The sequence below is a fragment of the Vulpes lagopus genome, chromosome 8, assembly GCF_018345385.1.
Source record: "Vulpes lagopus strain Blue_001 chromosome 8, ASM1834538v1, whole genome shotgun sequence".
Taxonomy (NCBI): Eukaryota; Metazoa; Chordata; class Mammalia; order Carnivora; family Canidae; genus Vulpes; species Vulpes lagopus.
In genome coordinates this window covers 84,925,079-84,950,676 of record NC_054831.1, presented here as the reverse complement: position 1 = coordinate 84,950,676, position 25,598 = coordinate 84,925,079, and the positions used below count along the sequence as shown (strand labels likewise).

Sequence of the window (25,598 nt, the reverse complement as noted above, 5' to 3'; positions counted from 1 at the left end):
TATCCAAGTTTAAATTATACTTTGGGTATATATTTCTCTCAATAGATACTTAGACTATAATTTTAGGAGCATTCTTTAAAGATTTGTTTATTTATTTGAGGCGGGGAGCACAAGTGGGGATCAGGGAGGGGCAGGGGGAGAGGGAGAGAGAATCTCCACCAAACACCCTGCTGAGCAAGGAGCCTGACCTGGAGCTCTCTCTCACAACCCTGAGATTGGAATCTGAGCTGAAATCGAGTTATATGCTTAACTGACTGAGCCATCCAGGGGCTCTTAGGAGCCTTCTTTAAAACATTTTAAAAAGCCACTAGAATTCCCACTTCTGGGGCACCTGGCTGGCTCAATCAGTGGAGCATACAACTCTTGATTTTGGCATCGTGAGTTTGAGCCCCACCTTGTGTGTCAAGATCACCTAAAAATAAAATGTAATTAAATAAAAAAGAATTTCCACTTCTTGCATTTTATAGATTAAAATTTCTGAACAACTTTCCTAATTAAAACTAAAATGTTAGATTAAGTATAATTTTTTTTTTTTTTTTTTTAGTTATTTATGATAGTCACACAGAGAGAGAGAGAGAGAGGCAGAGACACAGGCAGAGGGAGAAGCGGGCTCCATGCACCGGGAGCCCGATGTGGGACTCAATCCCGGGTCTCCAGGATCGCGCCCTGGGCCAAAGGCAGGCGCCAAACCACTGCGCCACCCAGGGATCCCAGATTAAGTATAATTGTTAACTTTAGAATTCATAGACGAACTGACATACACAAGTATTCTTTTTTTACTCTTTAATTTCAGTCCTAGGTATGTGCTCTGAAGAAATTCTTGTACTTGCAGAAAACATTTTATGTACTCTTTTGTATATATGGTACCTTTTTCAGATTATAAGGTTGTTCATTCTGTGCAGATGACAAAAAGAATGAGGTAGATATGGAAAAATGTTCAATGCATATCGAAGGACAAGCATGTTGTAGAATTCAACAGTATAGTCTCATTTTAATGAAAATATTAATGTATCCCTTGAAATAAATTTGAACAATATACACCAAAATTTGAACACTGAATATCACTGGTACAATTTTCATTTCAAAACTATATATATCTGTAGTTTTTTGCTATTTGGCACTAGTCTCATTTACTTTTGTGGTAAAAAAAAAACAGTAAAGATTATTTTCATATGTATAAAAAACTTTTAAATAGAGGAATAATTTTTCTGGAAGATTTTTTTCCCCTTTTGCAAACTGAAAAGAGTTCCCTAAAGACTCCCAATTGTGAAAAAGAGAATTTGTGAGGACAGAAAGTCCTCAAATGGGAAGGGTTTCCGTGTCTTTTTAATGGGGTAGAGAGTGAATGGGGCCTGGTCAGTTCCCCAGGCTTACCAGCAAACCTGCTTATTTTCTATCACTCTCTACCCACTACTCAGGAGGGTAACGGAAATCTTGGCCAGCTGTCCTCTAGGCCTTCCCCTCTCCTTCAGGTCAACTGAGAATCTGGCAGTTAAGCCAAAGGCCAACAATATCCCGACTTCTGAGTAACACCTGTGAACTGAGACAAGACATAGTGATGTCAGAACAAGTGCTCAGGGGCACAGTTGGGCAAAGAATAGTGCAAAGAAGCATAGGGGATATGGAAAGCCCAGGAGATCTTGTTCTGGGCCAGCTGCTGAATTGCCCTCCAGAATGTTCTGTTGCAAGTGGTGGGGCTTCTTGGGCTCTCGAGCTTGGAAAGGCATGGATAGAAGGGGGTTCTTGTGGACCAAAAGAGAATTCAGCTTATCAAGGGGAAAAAATGCCAAGCTTTTGCACATGCTGCACCTCCTGCCTAGAAGATTTCCCTCCATCTTATACTGGCTAGTTTCTATTCATTTTCCAAATTTCAAGTTATGAACCATTTCCTGTTCTCCAACTCCCACCACCCCACTGTCACCACCCTGCAAGAAGGGCTTAGAGGCCTCTCTTCTCCCACAGTTGGTGCTTCCCTTAGCCAACACTATCCTATTCCAGCAACTGCCTGTTGGTCTTTCCCAGTGGAATTTATACTGATGAGATAGGTCAGGGACCATGATTATCTTACCACTGTATCTCTAGTAACTAGATACTCCTTAAGTATAGTACTCATAAAATGTTTTTATAAATGGACGAGGGATGCCTGGGTGGCTCAGCGGTTGAGCGCCTTCCTTTGGCTCAGGGCGAGATCCTGGGATCCAGGATCGAATCCCACATCGGGCTCCTTGCAGGGAACCTGCTTCTCCCTCTGCCTATGTCTCTGCCTCTCTCTCTCTCTTTGTCTCTCATGAATAAATAAATAAATAAATCTTTTTTTAAAAAAGATAAATGGATGAATAAAAATGGAAAGAATGGCAAGGTGGGCAAGTGACAGAGAATCCCTCCACTTGTCTGGAGGGTGGTTCTCAGCAGCCCAAGGGAATGGCCTCCAGGGCAAAGGAAAGCAGCAGGGAGCATTATCCTCCCTTCTTCTCCTCCCCACTCCCTACCAGTCTTTAGTCATCATACCCTTCCCCCCCTCCCCCCCGCCTGGGTCTCTACATCCATTTTGGTGTGAACTTGAGCTCCCTCTACTGGCCAGGCATTAGTGCCATAGGGAGCCAAGCCCAGGTACTCTCCTTTATTTCTTTCTTCCTCTGGAGATACCTTTCTATTCCCTCCCCTACTTTGGGGTTCATGAGAGACTGGAACGTGAAGGGAAAACAGGGGTAGCCAGCACACTGGAAGTTTCCAAGTTTCTGAGCCCCCACCTCCCCATCCTCGACCCCAGGGACACTTCCCCTCACATCCTCACCTCATGCTCAGTTTCCTGAAGTTTCTATTCCCAAACTCCTACTTCAACTAATTCACAGAGATATTGATTTCTGGAGTCTTTGGCTGATACATTAGCTCTGACTGCAGAAGAAAGATCGCAAGATGAGTTGGGAATAGACAGAGACAGGGCAGAGAGAAAGGGACCCAGAAAATGAAAGGATATGACCCACACTGAGACAGAGACCATGGTTGAAAAAGACCACCAAAAATAATAATAATAATAATAATAATAATAATAATAATAATAATAAAATAAAATAAAATAAAATAAAATAAAAAAGAAAAAGACCACCAGAGCTGTTCCCAGACCTTTCCACCCCCATGGACTTATAAACCAGGCCCCTGCTCTATAAAGAAAGATTTCTGTCACCCCTTCAGTGTACCCATATTGGTGAGGACCTAAAGGCAATGATGAATGATGGTGTTGATCAGATCTTCAGACTTAATAGAAATATTAAACTGTAGGGCTAACTCCTGGACAAAAGGACTCTCCCCACCCTTGCCCCCTTCTCCTAAGAGGGTCCATCCTGGGGCTTACATGTTCACTATCACCACCAAGTGAATACTTTGGCTCCAGCCCCTTCTCGGGGATGCTCCTTTCCTTCTCTGGCATCAGCTCATCCAGCCAAAGGAGTTCCTGTGGTGAGAAGACCCTCTCCAGTGCCTTTCGGACCCCCACCAGGCCCAGCAACTGCAAGGATAGAAACAAAACCCAGGGTTGTCAGCAATAGCAACTGAAACATGAACAGCAGTGACATTTATTGAGCACTTCCTATGTACCCGACATTGTGCATTGTTTCACTTAATGCTAATACGTTCCTACAGGGTAGATATAATTGTTCCCATTGTATAGAGAAAGTAACTGAAGCCTTGAGAGTTTAGAAACTTCCCAGAAGCCACACAGCTAGGATGTGGTAGTCAGATTGGTCCTACTAGAAAGCCCAGGGCTCTTAACTTCCTCAGGGAGTAAGAATAGGGCCAGAAACCATCTGTGTTATGGCCTGATTGAGTAACAGAAGTGCCAGTATTGCTTCTCCCAGTTTTCTTTTGGATTTTATATCGCTGTCTGTGGTTGGTCAGACCAAAGAGATTGGAAATGGGATTGAATCAGGTATCCTAGGATTAGCCTATCTGTGGGCAGCTCTCAGCCTTCTTTCTTTGTCCAAAGATTCACAACCAGGTAGAGCCAGGGCAAGTGAGAAGGGGAGGGTCTTACTCCTGTGGAGGCTTTGCCCACCCTGCCAGACTCAGAGTCTCCCAGGACCCCTGGGACACTACCCAACCCTGCCCCAAGTCACCGTGAGGGGGAAGATGATGGCTGCAGGGGTAGACTTGATTATCCAAAGCAGACCCAGGCAGGCAAGCTGGATGGCTGTGAAGAGGTGGACCCTGCTCAGAGACACATGCCGTAAGAGCAGGAGGTCTGGCTGGTGTTTTGCTGGCATCAATAATAGCTGTACCCTCTTTGTGAACTAGGGGAACAAGAGGAGGAGAAAAGCAGGGTAGTTAGCCTACAGGGTGTCACTATTAGCTATCTAAGCCCAGCATATGCGGGAGGTCGGAAGGTTCCCTTGGTGCCCCCTCTCCCCATTCAGAGCAGGGCAGCAGAGTCCCTGTGCCCAGGGGAGTCAGGAAAAGAGGATAGGGAAGGACTTGGCAATATAGGCAGGAAGTACCAGCAGGAAAGAAGAGGAGGAGTGGGATTGTATGGTGCTTATAATGGGCTCACCTGGGTGCTGCTCATCGCTGCCACACCCATGTTCAGGAAGATGCCATAGAGCACAGGCATTGGGATGAACTGTAGAAAGAAGTGGAGAGCTGGCAAAGGAGTTCACTTCTGCTCACTGCCCAGATGCCCCCCACCCTCCACTTAGGCTCCAACCCTAGGCTCCAGCATCTATATCTAAGCCTGCCCAGCTCTTTCTGTTCCTTTCCCACTTTGCATGCCTGATACTGAATCTTCAAGACAGTCAGATGAGGTAAATTCTATAATTGTCTCTATTTTACAAAAATGGGGATTTGATTTCAGAGAGACTAAGTTAACTTCTCTGCTACTTGGCCTACTTCTCCAGTCTTACCTGTTAGGTTCTTCTCTGCTGTCTCTGTTCCTGCTATATGCCTTCCTTTCCTTCCCTCAACATGCCCAAGTTTATTTCCACTTCCTTGCAAGGCCTTTGCTTTGCTATTTCACTCCACCCAAAATGTCCTTCCTTGACTTTCTTCTCAATACTCAGGCTTCTCACTACTCATCTCTTGACACCCTAGAAGGATGTGACCTTTCAATCTGAAGTAGACCCCTTGCACTCTTAATCACCTTATATATTTTTCATTAGAAGTAATCACTATCTGAAATTATCCTATTTTATTAATTCTTTTTCATCTGTCTCCTCTCACCAGACTCCAAGCAGTGGATGGTCTCTCTCATTTTTTTCAGATTTTATTTATTTATTCATGAGAGACACACAGAGAGAGAAAGAGAGAGAGGCAGAGGGAGAAGCAGGCTCCATGCAGAAGCCCAACGTGAGACTCAATCCTGGGACTTGATCCCAGGACTCCAGGATCACGCCCTGGGTGGAAGGCAGGCGCTAAACTGCTGAGCCACCCAGAGATTCCCTCTTTTGATCGTTACTATATCCCCAGTCTTTGGAACAGTGCCTTGCATATGGTTTATGCTCTTCAGTACATCTCTGCTGAACAGGAGTCACCTAGTTAGTAAACAGCTGATCTGGTCCATCTGGCTCTTTCAACTACTCCACTCTCACTCAGCTCCATGACCTTTCCTTCCCCAAACCCCTCCTCACCGGTGACTTTTGTATGCCATTCTCCATGCTCCTCGATTGCTTTGCTGCCTTGGCTTGTGGAAACTTTCTGTGATTACCTGTTACTTAATTCTTGTTCATGTGTGTATGTTGCTGATAGAGGCTTGGCTCTATATCTCTTTTCAATATTCCTGCCCTCACCTTCTCCCAAGTGCCTAGCAGAGCCTTGAGCACGGTAGGTGTCCTATAAATATCTGGTGAGGGAGAAGTGAAGGGGTTTTGCCTCACAGTTTTTCTGGGACATGATGATCACTCTTAGTCTAAGGTTGGGAGGCTGGAGCAATGATACCATATCACTTGTCCCCTAGGGGATGGAGGTGTGTCCACACCCTGCTCCACTGGGGAGAAAGCCCCCTGAGTAAGGTTTGAGTTCTCAGATGAGATCCATCTTTTTAAAGCTACTTAACCTCTTCAACCTTCCGCTTCTTCATTTGTGAAGTACAGATGCCTTTCAGGGTTCATGTGAGGATCAAAGGAGACCAAGTGGAGAAAACTGAACACAGTGCCTGGTGTGCAGTAAGTATTTAGCCAGTGTCAGTTCTCACTTTATTTATTGTTATTATTACTGCCCTGCCCTGCCCCTGATGCCAGCCTAACAAAGGTACCTTGAGTACAGGTGCCAGGAAGATGGAGGTTCCTGTAAGGATGAATACCACCAGGCCTGTCAGCCTCTGCTCCCTGTGCAGAGAGGGAAAATTTAGCCAGGGTCTGGGAGAGCCCCCAAGGTGCTGGACCTGGAGATGTGGACCAGATACCACTATAGGGACCTGCAGGAGGGACGTGGAGGGATCCCCGAGTAGTCACCTGGCAGGGAGGGGCCTTAGCATGGTGTGTGAAATTGGGGAGAGAAATGGTCAGGGCACTTCAGTTTGGGTGTCCCAGGCCTCCCCATTAACTCAAGCTCATCATTTGTTTTTGTTGTTGTTGTTGTTGTTGTTTGGGTTTTATTTTACACTCCCATAAAAATTTTTATTTCACAGTTTCAAAGTTGATTTCACATACTTTCCACAGATTGTGTTTCTAGTAGTTACAAACTTGCTTTTGTGATGGTAACTCTGTAACTTCAATGAGGTATTCCTACACTGAGCCCAGGGTTTATTAGGTGGCACCTCACCCTTGCTCAGCCCTGGCTGCCTCTTCCTTTACATCCATGAGGCTCCTCTCCAGGGCCCTCCCAATCCCATGGCCGAAGGACAATGGGGGAAGATCTGACACACCCATCTCAGTCCAGAACCCTCTCATTCACCCCACTGCAGCGCTCATGGAGCAGTGAGAGAACCCTCTGGAGCCACCAGCGTAGATTTTAAGCTGTCCAAAGCTTTCTATCCCACCATACCACCTTATGATCACCTCTTACTCTAACCTCCTGAATTTTGGCCTCACCTGATCCCCAGGAAGCTGCAGGGCTCCCCCAGGGCACAGGTTCTTCTTTCTCTTCGAAGACTGTCCATGTGGGCCAGGGATATGACTGTGGCTGAGACATACCAGGGTAGGCCCAGCACTGATGTGAGAAGCATCAGCAAAGCCACGCAGAAGAGGTCCAGGTGGAAGCCAGCTCCCTTCTGCAGGTAGTGGTGGAGCTTTGAGGGTGAAACTAAACAAGACGTGGGCTCTCTGTCCTCTGGAGTGGGAGAGGGAGGATTGCGTCCCATCCTGGAGTTTTTGTCTTTTGGTCTAGGGGCTAGGGTCTTACCCAGCAGGCCTTACCCGCAGTTTATATTCAGCACGGTTGAGGATAACCGCTGTGATCTGCTGGTCCATGAAGATGAGGATAGACAGCAGTAGGGCAGGTAGGGCTGCTGCCACACTCAGCCACCACGGGTTGGTTCCAAAAGGTGACACCAGCCAGCCACGCCCAGGGAGTGTGGGCTGGAAGAGGGTATTCCATGGACAAGTTAGAAAGAGTCTGCCAAGAGCACCTCACCTGCACACCCCAGAGTTGGCATTCTTCCATAATTTTCCAACCCCTTACCCCCATCCCAAAACCCTAGATGACAGGTAGGAACAGTATGTGTGCATGCACAGCTGGTTCAAAGCATCCCAGTGTCTTCAAAGTGGGCAGAAGCAGGAGGACCAGCCTGGGGATTGGGCTGGAGCCAGAGGTTCTGGACTTTGGTTCTCAGGGGCCCTCCCTCCCTGTAAGAAGAGGATATGGTGGGTGAGGCCTGCCTACAGGGGCAGAGCCCTCCTCCCTAGGCAACGCCTCCACCAACCAGGGTGGAGTGACTCAGGCTCAAACCTGCCTTGATCTGGGGCAGGGGCAGAGCTGGGTGTGTCTGCGTCTGCTTTGATTATAAGCGTCTATGTGGGGGAGGGGATCCCAGTTACTGTCTCAGATTCTGAGCCCCTGAGGCTACCCCAATTGGAGTTCCTGCTCTCCTGTCCTGAGGAAAGCTGGAAAGGAGGTCTCCAAATGCACAGGCAAAGCCTAGGTGCTAAGTTAGTGCTAAGCCTTGTCTTGTGCACTGTCATGCCCTTGGGAGGGAGCTCTAGCTTTACCAGATCAGAGCTGGCAACTGGGGGTGCAAAAAGAGTGGAGAATAGTGGAGCAGGTAGGGCCAACCTCGGACAATAAGAAGCAACATTTATTAAAGTCTTAGTGTGTACCAGTCCCTGCACTGTGATAAAATGCTCTACACTCATCTTCTGTGAAACTCAGGACAATTTATAGCGTAGGAGCCATTGTTATTTATTATTTCCATTTTATAGATGCATGAATTGAGGCTCATTGATGAGAGATGTGGGATAACTTGCTTAAGGTCGTACAGCTAGGAAGTGGCAAAACAGGATCTCAAACCCAGGGCTGGCTGAGCAGAATCCATCCTGTTAACCCCTAATTTATAATAATAGCTATCATGTATTCTGTACCACTGTGTCAGCAGCAGTGCCTCATGAATCCTCACAATAACTCTGTGAGGTCATTATTATTACTCTTTCTGTTTTATAAGCGAGGAAATGGAAGCTCAGAGGAAGAGAAGCATGGGATCTACGCATCTTCCTCTTCCAAGGTCCGTGCTCTCCCCTCTGTCCTATACTCCCAGCTCTCACCTTGAACTCACTGGGCACAGTGAGCTTTGGCGTGGCCAGACCCAGGAAGGAATCAAGGCCGCAGCCCAGCAGCATGGCCAGGACTGAGGAGAAGTCACCGAGCACTTTGCGTACCTGGCCATACAGTGGACACTCAAGTCAGATGCAGCCCACCAGCCCCCTCCTTCTTCACACTTTCCCTTTCACACACAGGGCCTGATGCCAAGAGCCAGTACTTTCCCACAGAAAGAGAGTAACACTCACCACAGAGGGGAAGAAGCGGCTTGTCTTTACATGCTTGAGGGCCGTGGCTAAGAGGAAGGAGGTAAGGAAGAGGAGGAGGGAGAAGAAGGCGATGTCTGGGACTGTATGACAGTTGGGGCCACGAGGGTGGCCTCCCCGCTGGGCACACTCAGTTGGGGGCAGCAAGGAGGCATTGACCAGGCCTAGGTCCTGTATGGAAAGGGTGGTCCGGGATGGGTTAACATTGACTGACATGCACTGAGGCAGCAAGGACCCAGAATAAGAGGTCTCCAGCTATAGCACATGTCTGGGCCTCTGTGACCTAGGAGGGTTTCCCTAGCCTATGAGGTGGGAAAAGCCAGGAACCACTGACTTCTTTGGCTTCTAGCCTTTCTTTCCCAGGCCCTCCCAGGAACAGGGCCTCACCATGCTTGAGATGTCATCTCTGTCTTTGGGTTCTGTCCTTGTCCACTGAGACTCATTTCCTGGGAAGCAGAGAACAATTTGGGTATATGCCCCTCTCCTGGGAATCTTTTCCAACCCCTTGGGAGCCTAATCTCATCAGTCCAAGTGAACCAGAGAGTTCTTAGTTCTGACTCATCTGTCTGATGACTCCAACTGCTTCCAAGTTTGTGCTCCTCAGTACACTGCCTGGTGCCCTCAAATCCTTACCTATTGGTATCCCTGGTGCCCAGCACAAGACTGGCCAGAGCAGACGCCTAGCCAATGTTTGCTTAATGAATAAGCACACCAATCTCTGGGTTTCTACCAGGACCAGAACTGGTTTTGTTCATGCCCAGCAGAGTCTGGCACTCTTGAGAGGACATTTCTTCCCCATTCCTGCTGCTTCCTTTCACGTGGAGGTATTTGTGCGAGTATAATATGCTGAACGGCTCTCCCCCTGAGTCAGTCACTCAGACTAGTGGAAAAGCAGCATTTTATTTGATTGGTGAGTTTGAGAGAAGAAGCTGGGCATGCCTCTCCCTGTCCCTTCATCTCCCCACTCTTGGGAGTAAGCTGCCTGTGCTGTGCATGCAGTTAGTTCTGCTCTTCTGGGGCAAGACATTCCCATTCAGTGCAGCCATGACTGGGTGGGTAAACCTCTCTAGTTTTGGTTTCATTGTTAGGAAGCCCATTCCCCCATAGATATGAGCACATTCTCCGGTCAGCATTGTCAGAAATAAAGACAATATCGGGCCTGCTCTCTTACTTCTCAGTTGATTCAAAACCAGAATGGGGAAGAGTGCTGCTGGCTATTGGGTGAGTATTCAGGATTTTGCTGACCCTAATAAGGGGGTCAGCAAGGGGACAACCCTCCCCCTCATGTGTCCTTCTCCATCTCACCAAGCTCCCTGTTTCCCTCACCCACCTCCTGGGTCTGGATACTGGCAAAAGCAGCCGTAGGCAGGGGAGCCAGGGCTCTGGATGGGATAGGCACTGGTCAGGCTCAGCATTTTGCCCACAGCATCATAGATGAAGATGAGGCTGATGAGGGCACAGAAGCCTTCTTCGGTGAAGCGGGTAAAGTAGCGGACCAGCACACTGGCCTCCGTGGCCACCAGTGCTAGGCAAAATGTGGCCACCCAGATGCCCACCCATAGGCGGAAGGGCAGGTAGTCCAGGCTGTAATCTCTGAGGGAGGTGGTGAGAAAGACAGGACTTGGCAGAGCTGTTCTGCTCTCCACTTATCCTCAGTTAGGTTCCCCTGGAGATAGTTTCCACCCTCCCCTCTTGACGTAGCCAGGACCAGGCTGAGAGTGCAGCTACTGAGGGGTCTGGTGACCTACCTACTGAAGGAGAAAAGCAGGCGCTCAAAGACCAGCACTGGCCCTGTGCTGCTGAGGATGGTGAGGGGCTGGCCAGCCATCAGGCAGAAGGTGGCTCCAGCTGCTGCAGTGCCCAGGAAACTTTCCAGCACGCCCTAGAAGTCGGCAGGGAACCCTGTCAGCACAGAACACTGGGGTCCTCAGCACAGCAACCCAAGCTTCCATGGCAGCCCACCCCCTGTCCCAGGGAAGCATAAAGGGCATGGCTGGCAGTGTCCCCTCACACCTCCCCACTCACCTGAGCACCACTGGTGGCTTCCCCCAGCAGACCCCCAAATATGATGGCATTAGTGACTGTGGCCAAGTAAATGTAGAGCACAGCTGACAGGCATTGGGGGTGTAGCGCATCCAAGAAGTCGCTAGGGTACCATGAAGCCTTCCGGCGCACATCCTGGAGTAGGCCCCCAAACAGCCTCCCACCCGTGGCTTGTCAGTGATCCGGATGTCCACACCCCACACCCCTATCCCTGCTACTTCCCCTGGGACTGGGTGAGCCCCTCCACAGGAAGCATAATCTCTGTGCCCTGTGACCCCTCTCCCCTCCCCATACCCTCCCCCTAGCTCTCACCCCAGCTCACCTCACCTGCCTGTCCGCTGTAACTCTGGGCTGGGTGTACGTAGCCAGTGGCCGTGCCTGTCCTCAGCCAGGGCCCCAGGTGGGGCAGGAGGGCCCTTGACCTCCCTCAGTTGTGAGAAGAGCCTGAAGAGAAGGGGAACCCAGGTTGCCTGAAGTTCTCCAACCAGAACATGACTGCCCCCTGGTGGCTACTCGTGTCTCTGCCAGCAAGCTATGAATCCAAAGATCAGTTTCTATCCCTTTCCTGGGATTCCCCCTACCCTCCTCAACAGTGGGACTGGACCCAAGGCCTGTGGAGAAGGTCCCCATATACCTTTTGTGCTGGGAGGGTAGACATTTAGGTGGGGCGATCCGGGTTGTCGGGTCCCACAGACCTGGAGGGAGCACTGTCACCTCCTCTAGGAAGGCATCCAAGGCTGCCAGAAGGTCGTGAAGGTTGCTGGCCCGACGAACTGTCCACTGGAATTGCTAGCGGTAGGAGCACATGGGGGCAGGAAATGCAGATCTGGATCCTTACATACATTTTCACAGTCTCAAAGCTAGACATGAGTCAGGTAGGCAGAGAAGTCATTCAAGCATTCATGAATGCATTCATGCAGTGAGTATCTATTGGGTGCCTACTCTGTGCCAGCACTGTGCTAGATAAGGGGGCTCCAACCTCATGCTTAGAGACACAAAGCCATGCTCTGCCTCATTGCCGTATTCAGTCACACATCTAGAGTCCACACATGCACACTCATGTGCACGTGCACACACACACACCCTGCCCAGCTCACCGAGTCACTGAGGAGGACAGCCATTGCCCGGCCTATCTCGTGGTAGCCCTTTCCCACTGTGGAGGGACCAAGGAGGAGGCAGAAAAATCTGAGGAAGGAACCAGGCCCCACAAAAATCAGAGGCTACTATCCCGTAAGGCAGCCCTGATCTCCAACCTCCCTACCAGCCCCCATATGTACACTCATGTGCACACCTGCTTTGCCGCTCTGACCACTACCCTTCCCCAGACCCCCAAGCATGTTCCTACACTCACCCCCAAAATAACTAGACCAGACCTCCCAATCCCCTCCCCAGTAAAGAGCCTTCTTCTGGTCTCCAGGACCCCCAACTCTCAGCAGCCTCACCTGCTGGGAAGGGGAACCTCCATGAGGGGTCCCAGCACCACTGGGTCCCGCAGTCGGACAAAGGCTCCCAGGGGCTGCACCAGGAAGCCCAGCTCTCCTGCCAGCACAGCCGCTGCTTCAGCTCCTGGAGGCAGCTTCTGTCTCAGAGGGTTTTGATGCTGGAGAGCGGTTTGAGGAAATAAAAAGGATGAGAGGTTATTTGAGGAGGTGGATGTTGGCAAGATACTGATTGATACTGAGGCCATTGGAGGGTGAACCTCTGTTAATCCCCGACTCCTCTCCCAGCCTTGTCCAAGGAAGGGCCACAAACCTGTTCCTTCAGCAGGGCTTCCTCATTGTAAGAAGCCTCTCTTGGATGGGCAGATCCTTCAAAACAGGATTAGGCAGTGACTAAGAACATGGGCTTTAGGGGTAGATCCACAAGGGCTCCCTGACCAGCTTTACCTCTGACAAATTGGAGCTTCCCCTCTCTGAGCTTCAGTTTTCTTATCACTAAAATGGGGCTATTGTGGTACTACCTCACAGGATGGTTGTGAAGATTAAATGAGATACTACATGTAAAGCTCCTGGCACACTGCCTACCAGAACATCCCTTCCCAGAACTCTGGCCCCTCCGTCATTCCTCCTCACCGTGACCTCCGCTTCTTACCATGAGGCCTGGATGGAGGTATGAGCCAAGGCTAGGCTGGTCTTGGCCCAGGGAGGGGGCGGGGGGACACTCTCACCCAGGGCTTTTGGTCCTGGGCCCAGGGATGGGCCTCTCACCCTGGCAGGGCCTGGTGCCTGTGGGCTGGATGAGGTGCTGGGGTCTCTGCAGCAGCAAGGCCTGCAGTTGCCCTCTCAGCTCTGGGCTCAGCGACTCTACTCTGGTCACCTGTTCTGAAGAACAGAGGTGGGGCTCCAACCCTTTCCTGAGAGCTCCCTGCCCCAAACTCTTCCCCTTTCCCCTGCCCAGGTCCCTTTCCCTTCTGGGGGTCTCAGGGAACTTGTTCCTCCACTCTATTCTTCCATCTTTCCCCTCCTGCCCCATGGTGACAGGGAAGGATAATCCCTGGGGGGTGGGGGTGGGGTGAGCTCTGGAAAGTTCTAAGATTTTGGAGGGAAGTCCTGGGGAAATGGCATGACTGCCCAGGCCCTCCCTGCCAAGGCTCCCAGCATACCCACGAGCTCCAGGAAACTCTGAGCTGGACAGTCCAGCAGCACAAGGCCCTCGGCCAATAGGCTGTGGAGCTTCTGAAGGCTGGACAGTGCCAGGGTGGGCACGTGAGGGACACTCCACCGGCCCGCACCCACCTCCACCTTCTCCTCAAACAGCACCCACCTGCGGTGAAGAGGAGTAAACTATGTTATTGAGGTCATCCTTCCCAGGTCTAGGAGTGGGGACACAGTAGAGCCAAGGAAGCTAGGGCAATGGGGGAGTCCTGGGCCCAGTGGTGCAAAGTATGCCCCTTCATGGGCATTCACCCCTCGACTGGGGGGCTTGGGGAACTCAGAAGTAAAGTACATAGAAAGCTGAGCATCATGGACAGTGAGGGCCTGAACTGGAGAAGGCAGAGAGGAATTCCTGATTGCCTCATACACAAGCACGGAAGAGTCCCCAGCTGGGGAAAGGGAAAGACCACATAAAAAGGCTCTGGGTCCCACTCACCTGCCTGTCTCTCTCCACTCCAGTGCCTGGGGCCAGCCCAGAAGCTCATTCAGCTGAATGAAAAGCAGCGGATCCTTGGATACCCCCAGGTTCCCTCTCTTGGTGTCCAAGGGGCCATCAGGCCTGGGGCCAGAGCCAGGGCTACTGTCTAGCTCTCCTGTGGGCACATTTTTACAAGCACTGGAGACTTCGAACTCCTCCTGGCCTGGTAGCTTCATCTTGGGGAGGCTTGTACAGACTCTGGGGACTGGTACAGTTTTGAGTTCAGGGGCCTTCCACTGGCTGCATTTATAATGCACTACCCCATGCAGCACAACACAGAGCAAGGCCTGCTGACTCCAGAGCCAACCAGGTCATTCCCTCTTCTGCTTGCTTTCTCCAGCCCTTGCTGCCTGAGAGTGTTTGTAAGGCTAACCTGATCTTTTCCAGGCTCTCCAGAAATGCCCAGCCTGGGGCAGAAGTGTTGTGTGCTTTTTCTGTGGGATCAGGTCTGACCCCACTGTGTTTTGTGTAAATTAATGGGAGTAAATCACTAACCTGGGTCTGAGGACTAAGACCCTCAGATAATCCTGCCCCCTACTCTGTATCAAATACAAACACCAACCCTCTAGGACTGTTTGGGGTGTCACCATCACACCCTAAGGTACTCGTTTGGATAAACAGAGACCTGATAAGTAACTGGGTCTGCGGAAGCCAGACTACACAGTAAGGGAGACAACAGGCCTAGTCTCAGCCCATTTAACGGGCTAGGGAGGCATGCCAGGGGGAACACAGTGCCTGAGGCTTAAATTCCTTTTGTCAGACTACACCTGGAAACTTTCCATTTAGCTCCTGCCCCTGGGTTCTGCCCTTCTAACTTGGCCTGGCATTGAGGGTAGAGGAGTCCATGAGAGTGTGTATGTGAAGGAAGTCCTACAGCCAAAAGAGCAAAGGAGAATGTGGTCTATTAGCAAGTCCTGTTGGCTCTACTTTCAAAGTAAACCCAGTATCCAACCACATCTTCCGGCTTCCCACACTTCTACCCAGTTCCAAGCCACCATCCTGCCTCACCTGAATTATTTCAATAGCTTTTTAATATCTTGCAATAATCTCCCTGCTTCCACTCTTCCTTGCCCCAAATTCTTAATCTACACAGCAGCCTCAGGGATCCTTTTAAAAGGTAATCAAGCTGCATTACTCTTCTCAAAACTCACCCAATATATTCCCATTACTCTTAGAAGAAAAATCAAACTCTGTCATGACCTACAAGATCTACAGTCTGGCCCTAGTCTATGTCCCCAGCCACATTTCCTACCATTCTCACTCCTTTCCAGCGGTGCAGGTCTTTGTTATGCAAAGCCTGTTCCTGCCTGGGGGGTCTTCGCAGCAGCTCTTCGCTCTGCTTGGAAAGCTTTTCCCTGAGATCATCACCTGACTGGATCCTTGAACCTAAGTGTATTATTATTATTATTATTATTATTATTATTATTATTATTATTATATCTAAGTGTCATCTGAGACATTACCTGCTCAAGGAGACCTCCCCATCCCCCGCCCAGCCCTGTGTCTCCATCACATTTCTCTGTTTTATTTTCTTTCCAGCAGTTATCACTATTACTATCTGCCTCATTTATTTGTTTGTCATTTATTGCCTGCCCCGCCACACACGCAATCTGGAATGTACCGTTCACGGAGCAGGTGTTTTACCTGTCTTCTTCATGGCTGTCCCTAGCACACCTAGTTGCCCTCAAAAATACTTGTTCGAAGAGCGCATCGGACGGGAGGGGCTGGGAAATAAATGCGCTTCTCCAGAAGGTCACACGAGGGCGCTGCTCCCCGCGGACAGGATTGCTTGGTCTACCCACCAGCTGGCTTTGCTTCCCCAGTGGCCCGCCAGGGCGCAGAGGTGTTAAGGGAGCAAGAAGGGGTCCTTAATCTTCCAACCTTTCCTGGATTGGCGCAGTGGGATGGGATGGGGGGCGGGGAGGCGCAACAAGGATGGAGAGAGAGGGCTAATCGTGCTCTTTTGAACGTGGATCAAACCCTCCACTAGATACGTAGGACCCGTCTCTTCCCTGGGAAGTGGGACTTGGGCTAATCCTCCCCACCAACTCCACGTCTGAACTTGGAGCAATTTGAAAGTCCAAGGAGGTCCCAGGATAGGAATGAAAGGAGTGAGTCACTATATTACCACTTGAGGACGAGGTGCTGAGTCCAAGGGGGGTGTTGGTTTCAGCCCCAGGAGGAATCCTTGTCCTGGAATCTCTGTGACCACCCACTTCAAGAATGTGCCCCAACCTCAGGGCAAGTGACTCAAAAAAGCCTGAGGGGGACAGGAACAGGCACTTGGCATGAATACCCTTTCTCACACACACATCCTCCCTTCCCACTCCTACTCCTGCCAAAGTTCAGAGGGTCCTCCCTTTCTCTCTGTGGCCCCAGCTACCCTGCCTTCCAAGGATGCCTGCAGTAAAGGACCACCATGCCTCCAATCTCCCCAGGCTCCACTGCTACCTCTTGGGTCCTGAGTGCCCTGAGCTGTGTAGGTTGGTGAGGGGTGTGAGTGAGGACCCACAGGCTTGTCTGTGGGCACCAGTGGTCTCCCAGGCAGCTCAGGGAAGGAAGGCTATATGGGCAAGCAGCGTCGGGTGTAGGCACTGGAAAATACCCTGACACAGGAATCCAAAAATTGAGTTCTCATCCCAGCTCAGTCATACATTTATTAGGTGTTCTTGACCAAAGTCCTCCCTTTTCTGAGCCTGTTTTCTTTGTATAAACCGAAACAGTTTGGGTAGATGATTTCCATGGTTCAAAGCATACCTTTACGCAACACTCTGAGCTGAACCCTGAGTAGAAGGGAGTGGTGTCATGAACAGACTGTCTTGGTGTAAATCCAGGCTTGGTTACTTTCTAACAAGTGGAAAAGAGGTTTATCTTTGCAGAACCTGAGTTTTCTTACAAGCAAAATGTAAAAAAAGTACCCACACCATAGTCTTTATTAAATGACACAATGCATGCAAATTAAGCCTACCACACAGTATACACATTATGGAGGCTGTTATTACTATATAACTGAAAATTGTCATAGAGTGGGGGAAAAGAAAATATATATTGGAACACCAATTGTATCCAACTCTGCTAGGCCCATTATCTCACATAATCCTTGCAACAAGCTTTAAACTTTTTTTTTTTTTTTTTTTACTTTTTGGGGCACCTGGCTGACACAGTTGGCCAAGTGACTGGCTTGTGAGATTGAGCCCCAAGTCGAGCTCTGTGCTCCTGGAGTCTGCTTAAGACTGTCTCTCTTGGGCCCCTGGGTGGCTCAGGTCGTGACCCCAGAGTTCTGGGATCAAGTCCCATATCCCCTTGCGGGGAGCCTGCTTCTCTCTCTACCTATGTCTCTGCCTCTCTCTCTCTCATGTCTCTATCTCTCATGAATAAATAAAATCGAAAAAAAAAAAAAAAAGACTGTCTCTCCCTCTGCCCCTCCCCCTCAAATAAATCTTTAAAAATAAAACTTTAATTTTTGAGAGCCTAATTATAGAAGAAGAAACAATGAAGTTGCAAAAAAAAAATACAGAGAGGTTTCCAGCCAGTACCTTTCATCCAGCTTTCCCCTGTGGTAACATCTTATATAAAGATAGCACAATATCCAATCCAGGAAAATGACAGAGGCACAATACTGTTAGCTAGACTACAGGCCTTATTCAGATTTCATTTGTTTCTACATGTATTCATTTGTCTATGTCTGTGTGTATATTGATTTATGAAAGTGTATGACATGTATAGATTCACTCACAAGCTGGGCAAGTTGCTCAACTTCCTTCAGCATCGGTTTTCTCATCTATAAACTGGAGATGAAAATACTATCTTCCTCAGAGGACTGTGGTGAGAATTAAATGAGATAAGGTATAGAAAGTGATCAGAGCAATGCCTAAAATGTAGTGAGCACTCAACAAGTTTAAGTATTTTTAATTTTTTTAAAAAGATTTTATTTATTCAGGACACCTGGGTGGCTCAGCGGTTGAGCGTCTGCCTTTGGCTCAGGGTGTGATCCCAGGGTTCTGGGATCGAGTCCCATATCAGGCTCTCTCCATGTAGCCTGCTTCTCCCTCTGCCTGTGTCTCTGCCTCTGTGTGTGTGTGTCTCTCTCATGAATAAATAAAATCTTAAAAAAATTTTTTTTAATTTATTCATTTGAGAGAGAGTCGGGGGGAGGGGCAAGAGGGAGAGAGAGAGAGAATCTCAAACTGACCCCACACTCAGAACAGAGCCCTGTTCAGGGCTTGATTCCACTACCCTGAGATCATGACCTGAGCTGAAACCAAGAATCTGATCCTTAACCAACCGAGCCACCCAGGCGCCCCAGTAATTTTTTTTTTAGAAAAAGCATGTTTTGAAAAGTGATTTGAGATATATAAATCATTCATATTTATTTTTAAGTTCATATTCATTATAGAAAAAAACCAGAAAATGCCCTTAAAACTAAAAATAACAAAATAAATTTTCATGCCCTTCCCATAAAATAACCACTATTGATAATTTTACTTGTACCACAAAAATGAGACATATTTCATTATTCCCACTTTATCATAAGAACACTGAGACTCAGAAAGGTTAAGCAATTTGCTGTGACTACTGAGCTTATGAGTGAGGAGTCAAAACTCTTGCCTTCATTGCTCCCAGCTGGGGGCAGCAGACAGGAACAAGAGGAACACAGATTGGGGCTGACTGGGATGAGCAGCATCTGTTGGCTTCCAAGAGATGGCTGGGTTCCAAGCACTACCTTAGCACCTCGCATGTCATCTCCAAGAGCACAGAAGCCCCTGGAGGTAAGTACCGGTCCCATTTCTGAATGAGGAAACTGAGTCTCTGAGGTACCTTGGCCAAAGTCATAGCTGGGGGCTAGTGGACCAGGGCTCAGAAAGGGGTCAGTTTCCTAACTCAGCTTAAGCTTCAAAGCCTCTGCTCTGAGGGATTCAGACAAGATGCTAGCAGAATGTGGAGGGAGGGCAGCCCCAGTGGCTCAGCAGTTTAGTGCCACCTTCAGTCCAGGGCGTGATCCTGGAAGACCCAGGATCAAGTCCCACATCGGGCTCCCTGCATGGAGCCTGCTCCTCCCTCTGCCTGTGTCTCTGCCTTTCTCTCCCTCTCTCTGTGTGTCTCTCATGAATGAATAAATAAATAAAATCTTTAAAAAAAAAAAAAAGAATGTGGAGGGAAAGTCTCTCCAGTTGGAGGTCTGGGCTTCTCTGACCCTGGAGCTGGGATATCCTTGCCTGACGCCCACCTTAACCCTAGCCAGCCAACACTTGGAACAGGCCCTGACAACTGGAGCCCGCTTCTCGTCCCTCACACTGCTCACACTCCATCTAGAATATAGGGGTGAGGGCGTTTGAAGGGGAGAAGGAAGAGGTATCAGAGAAGCTGGTCTCTATACAAAACCATCTGCACATGCCATAAACTGCTCTACCTCAGGCTTTCTAAGCCCGCATTGAACATTAGGAAATGTTGGGAAGGCAACTTCAGGTATGTGATTTTTGGGTTTCACATTAATTATATCTGCTCCATTTACTTCCAGAAAAGACTTAAAGACAATAAAAGACGTGGATACAAGTAAATATTTAAAAAACGATTACCCATAATGAAACCAAATTGGAGAAGAAAGGAATAATTGTACTCAAAATTCTGGGCTAGGCAATAATCATTGCAACTCAGCATCAAAACTTAATTGTGATCTTTCTGGTACTGGAGGCAAAAAGAGAACATAGGAGTTCCACATTTGTCAGTATCTAGTAAAAGGAAATAGCTATGCCAGATAGTCACAAGAGTCAAACTTTCTAACACTGAACTAACTACAAGAGGAAGTTGTTACACCTTTTTTAGGCTCTGGCCAGGGACCTTATATGTAATAGTCTCTAGAACAGCATTTTATAAAGGATACAGAAAGGCTTCTTATGTGAAGACTTCTGGTGTTAGTGGTCTTCAGCCCCATCAGAATAAATATTTTCTTTTTATAGGAAATATGTTAATACTCTTTTACTATCCTGAAATAAAGTTCACAGAGAATATCCTATCTCTACATTTACTTTTTTCTCCTTTGTAGAAATCTGTCCATGTTAATATTTTGATGTATTTTTCCGTTTTTTTTTTTTTTTAACCTATACCTAGGTTTCAGAAGTACTTTTAAATAATTATAGAGAGGGGCACCTGGCTGGCTCAGTCAGAAAAGCATGGAACTCTTAATCTTGGGGTTGTGAGTTCAAGCCCCATGTTGGATGTAGAGATTACTTAAATTTAAAAAAAAAAATTTAAGATTTTGTTTATTTATTTATTCATGAGAGACACAGAGAGAGAGGCAAAGACATAGGCAGAGGGAGAAGCAGGATCCTCACAGAGAGCCTGATGCCAGATTTGATTTCAGGATCCTGGCTGGGATCATGCCTTGAGGTGAAGGCAGATGCACAACTGCTGAGCCATAGGCGTCCCAAATTAAAAAAAAAAAAAAAAAAAGTTTTTAAGGGCCCCCTGGATGGCTCAGTTGCTGAAGGTTCTGTCTTCAGGTCAGGTCATGATCCCAAGGTCCTGGGATTGAGCCCCATGTGGAGCCCACATTGTCCTCCATGTTGTCGGGCTCACTGCTCAGTGTGGAGTCTGCTTCTCCCTCTTTCACTACCTCTTCTCCTTTCTCGTGTGCTCTGTCTCAAAATCTTTAGAAATGTTTTTCTAAATAACATTATTTGAATATGCAAATACTTGCTCAGAACTACTCTAGAAATCTCAATGAAGAAGCCCATTGCTTGCACCTACACAGATTTACTTTGAATGTGACAGCTGGGGTAGCCTGGGTGGCTCAGCGTTTTAGCACCGCCTTCTACTGCCTTCTACTGGGTGTGTAATCCTGGAGACCCAGAATTGAGCCCCATGTCGGGCTCCCTGCAGGGAGCCTGCATCTCCCTCTGCCTGTGTCTCTGCCTCTTTCTCTGTATCTCTCATGAATAAATAAATAAAATCTTTAAAAAAAATTGAATGTGACAGCTACAAATACTGACTGAACAAGTGTGTTGTTTGACAACTCAGATACCACCCAAATGGACAATTCATGCTAACTTCTTTATTATTATTATTATTATTATTATTATTATTTATTTGTTTACTCATGAGAGACACAGAGAGAGAGGCAGAGACACAGGCAGAGGGAGAAGCAGGCTCCCTGTGGGAACCTAATGTGGGACTCTATCCCAGGACCCCAGGATCCAACCTGAGCCAAAAGCTCAACCACTGAGCCACCCACGTGCCCCAATTCATGCTAATTTCATTCCTGGAAAAGTCAATGTAGAAACACTTGTTATATTTTAATGTACATTAGAGTTGATTCTAAGCTCAAGGGATTATAATCAAGTTTTTCACCCACATGTATGTCTGCCAGGACACTCAAAAGCATGTGGAATATGGGACAATGGGGGGACAATTTTAACTGTGTGAACTTGACATCTTTTCCTTCAAATGCCTGAGGACTCCCTAGTTTGGGGGACAACCAAAACTCCCCACAGATTCCTAGAATGACCCGTAGGGGGCAGTATCTCTTCCTTTGTGAACCATTGCCTTGATCAACCCTGTTATAAAAAAAAAGTAAACGGATAAGGTTAAATTATTATTATTATTTTTTAAGATTTTATTTGTTTACTCATTAGAGACACAGAACGGGGCAGAGGCACAGGCAGAGGGAGAAGCAGGCTCCATGCAGGGAGCCCTATGTGGGACTCAATCCCTGAACTGGGATCACACCCTGAGCCAAAGGCAGATGCTCAACTTCTGACCCACCCAGGCGTCCCGAGGTTACATTTTTAAATTGCAGCTCTGTGATTGCATTTCTAAGAGGAACCAAACTTACACATTCTTGGTACAGGATGTGATGAGACCTCACTCCATGGTTGAGCCCTAGAGAAGTTAGTAACAATAGTACTGACCTATTTATGTAGGGCTCTCCATTTAGCCAAGCACTTGCAGAGGTGCTATCTCCTGGGTCACAAGAACCCCCTAAGTAGATTGTTATCCTCCACATTGAGAGACAAAGAAGCACAGGAAGAAAGGTTAGCATGCCCCATAAGTCAGGCACTGTGGGCTGTCATAGAATTGTCTCAGCAGGACTTTGAATAGCAGCTTGCCTGCTAACAATCCATGATGGACATTTACTGGCCAGTGCCTGAATACAGAACAATTGTCTCAACCTCTAATTTTACATGTGAGGAACCTGAGGCTTAAAGAGTGAGATGGGTTGTGTGATGGATGAGTGAGGAATCACTTGCCCCCTCCCTGATGACAGACAGCCACCTGTGCTAGGGGATGACCAAAGTGGTAAAGTCCTGTTAACCCTCAAAGTCACAGAAATGGAGGAGGATGGCTTGGAATCCAGGCCTGAGCAAGCACATTATAAATATTCCTTCCTCAACATCTGGAAATGAGGACTCCTGATTCCCTTAAACCCCCTTCCCACCTCATCCATTCCTAGTCTTCATCCTATTCAAATCGATCCTGACCTCAGGCAATAGACAGGAGAATCCTGTTTATCCCGGGGTGTGCATGAAGTGTTATCTGACTCCACTCCCAGGAGCCCCCAGGCAGCATAGGAGGTACAAAGGAGTTCCAAAGGGCAGATCTGAGTACAAATCAGCTGCACCCCTAAGACAACCTGATTCACTGACTCAGCTGAGGATAGAGAGCTGGGATGAAGGCAGCCTGGGGCAAGGAGCTATGACTCCTTAACTCTCAATTTTTAAGTGTGGATAACTCTGGGCTAATGGCACCCTAGCCTCAAGGGAGGTGCCCTCTCCCCAGCCAGCAGAGCTTTGGGTCTTCTTAGGACCACTTGAAGGAAGGGAAGGGAAGAGAGGAAGAGGTGAGCATTTGGGGATTTTGTGTATGTGGATTTTTTTTTTTTTGAAGTGTTTGTTCTTAGCAGCAACTGTCACCAAGTAAGCACCTACCTATGTGCCAGGCATCATATTCTGCTTTATGCACATGATCTGATTGAACCATCACAAAACCCTATAGGAACAGCTACTACTATTATTCCCATCTTGCAGATGAGCAAACTGTAAGTCAGAGAAGTTGAATAACATGTCCTAAGTTAGAAAGCTAAAAAATAACATATTCAAGGAATGCCTGGGTGGCTCAGTGGTTGAGTGTCTGCCTTCAGCCCAGGGCATAATCCTGAAGTCCTGGAATCCCTGCATAGAGCCTGCTTCTCCCTCTGTCTGTGTCTCTGCCTCTCTCTCTCTCTCTGTCTTTCATGAATAAATAAATAAAATCTTTAAAAAAAAGCATATTCAAAATTTGAACCCTGGGCTTTCTGGCTCTCAAGGGTATGCCCTGTTCTGCTGTCCTAAGGAGGCCTCCTTCCAGCCTTGAGGCAGATTCTTATCACTGTCCCTGCAGGACTACTGGGGACCACTGAGGCTCAGTCAAGCTGACCGTGTTACTGTCTGTAGAAGCAGAGAGAAGGCAGCCATTGTCTCATTTGATTGTTAAGGGCTAGTGTTGAGCTTAAAAACACAGGCCTGGATAGAAGGAAAGAATTCAAATTGAGGGGCAGCCCCGGTGGCTCAGCGGTTTAGCGCCGCCTGCAGTCCAGGGTGTGATCCTGGAGACCGGTTGGTCTCCCTGCATGGGGCCTGCTTCTCCCTCTGCCTGTGTCTCTGCCTCTCTCATGAATAAATAAATAGAATCTTTAAAAAAAAATGAATTCAAATTGAGGCTTAGATTCTCACCAACTGGGTGACCTGGAACTGTTACTCACCTGTGTTAGCTTGATCCTTTAAAATGGGGAGGAATATCTAGTCCGAGGGCAATTGTGTGGATTGTGCTAGATAATGCAGGTGAGGTGTTGAGCACAGAAGTTTCATTACCTAAAGCTCCTCTGCCTCAGAGGTTCAGATTTTTGTTCAGATGCTATAAGTTATTCTGGTTAACTCTGCAGACCAGTGCTTCTGCACTGGCTGATGCCAGAATTACTAACAAAAGTATAAGTGCTTGGGCCCCATCCCAGGAGATTTTGAATTAGGAGGACTAGGTCGGGCTTGGACCTCTTTATCTTTAATGAATTCTCGGGTAATGCTGATACGCAGCCGGTTTGGGGGAGCGAATCTACTGGCACAGACATCTCAGCCACGTTGGGGAAGGGATTCAAGTTGATTCCCTCTCCAACTCCCTTTCCCCCTTTTTTCCCACCACAATTACCCCTTTCCCCCACCTCCTCCCCATTGGCTCCTCTCCCTCCCTCTGTCCCCCTCAAGGTCTGTATGGCTTAGTAGTGAGTCAGTGACACTCAGTGTCCCATGAAGCCTGTGTTCCCAGAAGCTAGGGAACCCAGGACAGAACTGGAAAACAGGATGCCAAGGTTTCTGCTCTGGATTTGCCCCTTTGTGACTCACTGGTGGCTGAAGGCCAGGAAGTCTTCAAGCCTCAGTTTGCTCAAGATCCATAGACAGTTGAAGAAATTGGAGTGGCCTGTTTGGACTCTACTTCCTTAGGAGTATGTCGCTGGTATTTGACAGCCAGAGAGCAGGTGGAGGAGTACATGAAAAATCCTGCATAATCCTCCTTTCCCATCAACATCTCATTTGATGCCCACAGTGATAGGAAAATAAAATCCATCATCTGCCTGGGCTTGTAATGTCCTCCATCATCTGTCACTAGCCCTTTGCTTCAACGTTATCTTATATATCCCTCCTTCCTTTCTGGCCTTCCTGCTGTTCCCTGAATGTTCCAAGTTTGTTTCCACTTCTGTTTTTGAACTATTTGCATGGTTTGGGATGCTTTTGCAATGGATGACCATAAGTCTGTTTCTGTCTTTTCATTCAGGCTTCAGCTTAGATGTCACATGCTCAGAGAGGACACTGCTGATCAGTCACCAAACCTAAAGTGTCATCCCAAGCACTGGGACACATCACCCTATAGTGTATCATTGTATTTGAACTTTCCCTGGAGCTGTTTTTATTTACTTAACATGTTGCCCGTTTCTCTCTCTGCAGAGTGGAAGCTTCATGAAAGTGCATTCTTGATGGTCTTGTTTATTGCTGGGTCCCTTGTGGCTGAAAGGCATTCATTGGATGTTTGTGGAATAAATAAGCTACTGAAATTACTCCAGCCTGAATTGTGATTTGTTTTCTTTGGTCAGAGGACACCCCAGGTTCTGAGAGGGGAAGTGACTGTCCCAAAACATCCCAGGCCTTTTGTCTTCATCTTCCAGGCCCTTCCCATAAAACCTGGCTGACACACAAACCAAGGTGGGGTGAGGCTCCTAGGTGTGATGAAAGCTTGGAGTTGCCCCATGAATGGGGCTAAGGCTGATGTGGAGGTGAGAAGGCAGAAAGACAGAGCATGCAAAGGAAGAGGCAGGCTGGGACAAGAGAGCAGGGTGTGAACCTGGCGGCAGGTAGGGGAAGGGGGTGACTTGGCTGTGTGTCAGGAAGTGTTTCCCTCCACCCTCCCCTGGGGAGAGCTCTCATCCCAAAGTGGTTTTATTTGGGGGAAGGAGGTGGT

General features: G+C 48.1%; 1 protein-coding gene and 1 long non-coding RNA gene across 8 annotated transcripts; one reads left to right on the top strand and one right to left on the bottom strand.

The window, feature by feature from the left end:
- Positions 1-779: 779 nt before the first annotated feature.
- Positions 780-15,780, bottom strand: SLC4A9 (solute carrier family 4 member 9). Of its 7 annotated transcripts, XM_041766552.1 has the most exons (22): positions 14,076-15,771; positions 13,588-13,748; positions 13,193-13,306; positions 12,738-12,793; positions 12,428-12,585; positions 12,083-12,170; positions 11,620-11,774; positions 11,313-11,429; positions 10,968-11,142; positions 10,691-10,824; positions 10,273-10,535; positions 9,330-9,388; positions 8,925-9,113; positions 8,682-8,795; positions 7,341-7,502; positions 7,017-7,195; positions 6,239-6,311; positions 4,544-4,612; positions 4,113-4,286; positions 3,353-3,505; positions 2,795-2,895; positions 780-1,540 (listed from the first exon to the last, which is right to left on the bottom strand). In XM_041766552.1, the coding sequence occupies exons 1-21, from the start codon at positions 14,291-14,293 to the stop codon at positions 2,842-2,844; spliced, it is 2,865 nt and encodes a 954-aa protein (XP_041622486.1). In that variant the 5' UTR covers positions 14,294-15,771; the 3' UTR covers positions 780-1,540; positions 2,795-2,841. The 7 variants fall into 7 exon arrangements, with proteins under 7 accessions (XP_041622486.1, XP_041622488.1, XP_041622487.1 ...); XM_041766554.1 differs by lacking the exon at positions 8,682-8,795 and having other exon boundaries at positions 14,076-15,774; XM_041766553.1 differs by lacking the exon at positions 13,193-13,306 and having other exon boundaries at positions 14,076-15,770.
- Positions 5,925-13,137, top strand: LOC121497227. Its single transcript, XR_005989436.1, has 3 exons — positions 5,925-6,149; positions 8,874-8,985; positions 12,953-13,137. It is a non-coding gene; the product is annotated as an uncharacterized LOC121497227 (long non-coding RNA).
- Positions 15,781-25,598: the final 9,818 nt, after the last annotated feature.